General features: G+C 55.8%; 1 protein-coding gene across 1 annotated transcript; it reads right to left on the bottom strand.

Moving 5' to 3' along the window:
- Window positions 1-256: 256 nt before the first annotated feature.
- On the bottom strand, window positions 257-1,585 carry LOC136514285 (transcription factor MYB77-like). The gene has a single exon (XM_066508271.1). The coding sequence runs from the start codon at window positions 1,493-1,495 to the stop codon at window positions 449-451; it is 1,047 nt and encodes a 348-aa protein (XP_066364368.1). The 5' UTR covers window positions 1,496-1,585; the 3' UTR covers window positions 257-448.
- Between the last annotated feature and the right edge of the window lie 1,265 nt (window positions 1,586-2,850).

Raw genomic sequence — 2,850 nt, 5'->3', positions numbered from 1 at the left:
GGCCCAAACCAACGCACGCACAACACATTGATTCATCGACGACCCAACCACACCTGAACTGAACCGCCCAACTGAACAAACACCTCAACGGCGGCCGCCATGGCGCCATCACTGCTCGATCATATCGTTCCCGATCCATCTATGCATGCATGGAAGCATCGAACCGGACCAACGAACACGAACTGTAATTCATTCCCAAGAAAACAGAAGCTTTTTAATCTATCGGATGATTACAGTCTGCAACTTCTTAGATTACTGCTACTAGCTAGAGTAAAAAGTAAACTGATAAACAAGCTAGATCGTCCCTACCAATGGATGATGTGATGGACACGTTAATGTTCATGGGATTAACGAAACGAACCAACAAAAAAAGAAGTTAGATGATGGTGAATCTCGGTCAGTCGATCGCCGCCCGCCAGCCATTCCATCACGGTCACGGGTCGATGGATCAGGCCTGGCCGTTCGCGCCGCCTCCGCCGTCAGCCCCGCCGGCGCTGCTCCTCCTGCCCGCCGGCACCGCGACCAGCGAGCTGCAGGACACGTCCATCCCCTGCATCTGCCGCTGGACCTCCTCGCAGATCATCTGCCGCATCACGGGTACGAACCACGGGTCCTGCTCCAGCTTCGCCCTCAAGTTCACGGCACCCTCCTCCATGCTGGCCGCCGCGCTCTGCGGTGCGGGGGTCTCGTCGTGGACCCCGACGCCGTTGCCGCCGCCGCCCGGCAGGCTGAGGGTGAGCGACGTGAGCGGCTCGGCCGGCGCGGGCGCGGGCGGGGGCGGCTTCGCGTGTTCGGGCTTCACGTCCAGAGAAGATGGATGCTGGTGGCCGGCGCAAGGCCGCTTCTTGGACGGCGGCATCAGCACCGAGTCCTCGCTGCTGCCGTCCTCGTCGTCCATGTCCTCGTCCTCGTCCACCTCCTTGGGGTCAAAGCGATGGAACGGCACGGATGCCCCCGCCGCCGCCGCCTCCTTGAGATCCAGCAGATGGCGGAGCGGGACGGGGGCCGCCATGACCGCCGCAGCGGCGAGCGGCCGCAGCTGGAGGACGCACCCGACGGCGCTGGCGCTGGCGTTGGCGTTGGCGGCCGCCGCCCTGCGCTGCCGGCGCAGCGTGGAGTTCCAGTGGTTCTTGACGGAGTTGTCGGTGCGGCCGTGGAGCATCCGCGCGATGGTGGCCCACTTGTTGCCGTACTGCGCGTGCGCCGCGACGATCACGGCGTCCTCCTCGTGCGTGAAGGCGCGGCGCTCCACGCCGGGGCTGAGCTGGTTGCACCACCGCAGGCGGCACGACTTGCCGGACCGCCCGGGGATCTCGGCGCTGATGACGGTCCAGTTCCTCGGCCCGTGCCGCGTCACGGCGCGCAGCAGCAGGTCGTCCTCCTCCGGCGTCCACGACCCCTTCACCCTCCCGCCGGAACCCGACCCCGCCGCCGATACACCGCCGCCGCCGCCGCCTTCCACCCTTCCTCCCGCGCCACCGCTCGGCACCACCATTTCGATCAAGCACCTGCCTGTCTCTCCCTCGCCGGCGGCCGGGGCTGCGTGCGCGTATATAAGGACGGACGTGGGCGTTGTGGTTGGAGGCTCCTGGAGTTGGGTCGTTCGTGTGGTGTGATGAGATGGGAAGGAAGGGTTAGGTGGACGGACGGACGGGCGGACGGTTTCGGGCGCGCGGCCGTTTGCGGTGGGTTTTCGGCGTTTTCGGTGGGTTTTTGCTGGGGCATCGCCGCATCGGGATGTGGAGAAAATGGGGCAACCTGAGCCGCGAACCGCCGGCTGGGCTCCGTCCCGGGACAGCGGGAGCGCGCGCATGACCTTCCCTTCCCTCACGCGGTGTTTGGGGGCGCCTGTGCGCCGGCCGGGTGTTGCTGCGGCTGCAGTTACAATTCCACCGTCGTTTTGCGCTTTTTCCACCGGCTGCCGTTTGTCAGGCGACGATCGACTGCCGTGCGAGGATAGTCTGCGCGTCAGTCCATCAGATGTTTCATGTTCGTTGTGTGTTAAAAAAAAATGATGTTCGCGTGTTAAAAAAACAGAGATTTTTTTTTGTCTGTTCTCGTCTGATTCGGCTATGCTCCTGGTTCGTCTGCTCGGAAGTTAGAGCATCTCCGATAGTTAAAAAGAATAATTTGGTAAATTGAATGATTTTCTAAGTGGCTAACAAAAGTTAGGAGCTCATATTTGTCGGGTTTCTATTTACGGGTAAAAGAAAAAAAAGTAATTTTGCATCAGAAATCCTGAACTATTTCTAAATTACCGTAACCATTTTTATATTTTCTTTCTCTTGTATATTTATATTGAGAACTCTTTCTTACTTCTTATTTTTTTTTCTAAGTTCTTCCACCTCTAGATTAGACTATTGATACGCATGGTTATATTTCCTAGCGCACACCCATCACATTTGCTGGTTGATAGGCAGGGCCTATATTTGCGTGTTATTAGATTGGTTAAGGGTCTATTTGGATTGCTCCACAAACTCTTTTATGGAGCCACTCCATAAAAAAAATGAAGTTTCTAAAGCACCTCTTTAGATCGTCTCATAACTCTTTTTTAGAATGTTAGTTAAGACAAGGAGTTTTTAAATAGCGCTTTTTTCAATCTTGCTAATAAAAAATTAAGATTGAAACTGTGTTTTAAAAACACTTGGAGATGCTCTTAGGAATCTGCCCAAAAATATGTGAGGTTGGTACGGTGTGAACTCATTCGATCTTAACTGGCTCAAGAAGTCAAGATTATTGAGCTAACGCAACAGGAGAGAAAAAAGAATACACCGATTTAAGTATAATATTCTTCGAATTGAGAATCTATCTGTTAGGGCATAAGCTGCACAGCCATCGGTGTTCACCGGA

This window comes from Miscanthus floridulus, chromosome 16, assembly GCF_019320115.1.
Source record: "Miscanthus floridulus cultivar M001 chromosome 16, ASM1932011v1, whole genome shotgun sequence".
Classification (NCBI taxonomy): domain Eukaryota; kingdom Viridiplantae; phylum Streptophyta; class Magnoliopsida; order Poales; family Poaceae; genus Miscanthus; species Miscanthus floridulus.
This window is presented reverse-complemented; position numbering and strand designations above follow the sequence as displayed.

Excerpts from the sequence above, each read along its gene's own strand:
- LOC136514285 (XM_066508271.1), bottom strand. The coding sequence starts at position 1,495 with ATGGTGGTGCCGAGCGGTGGCGCGGGAGGAAGGGTGGAAGGCGGCGGC.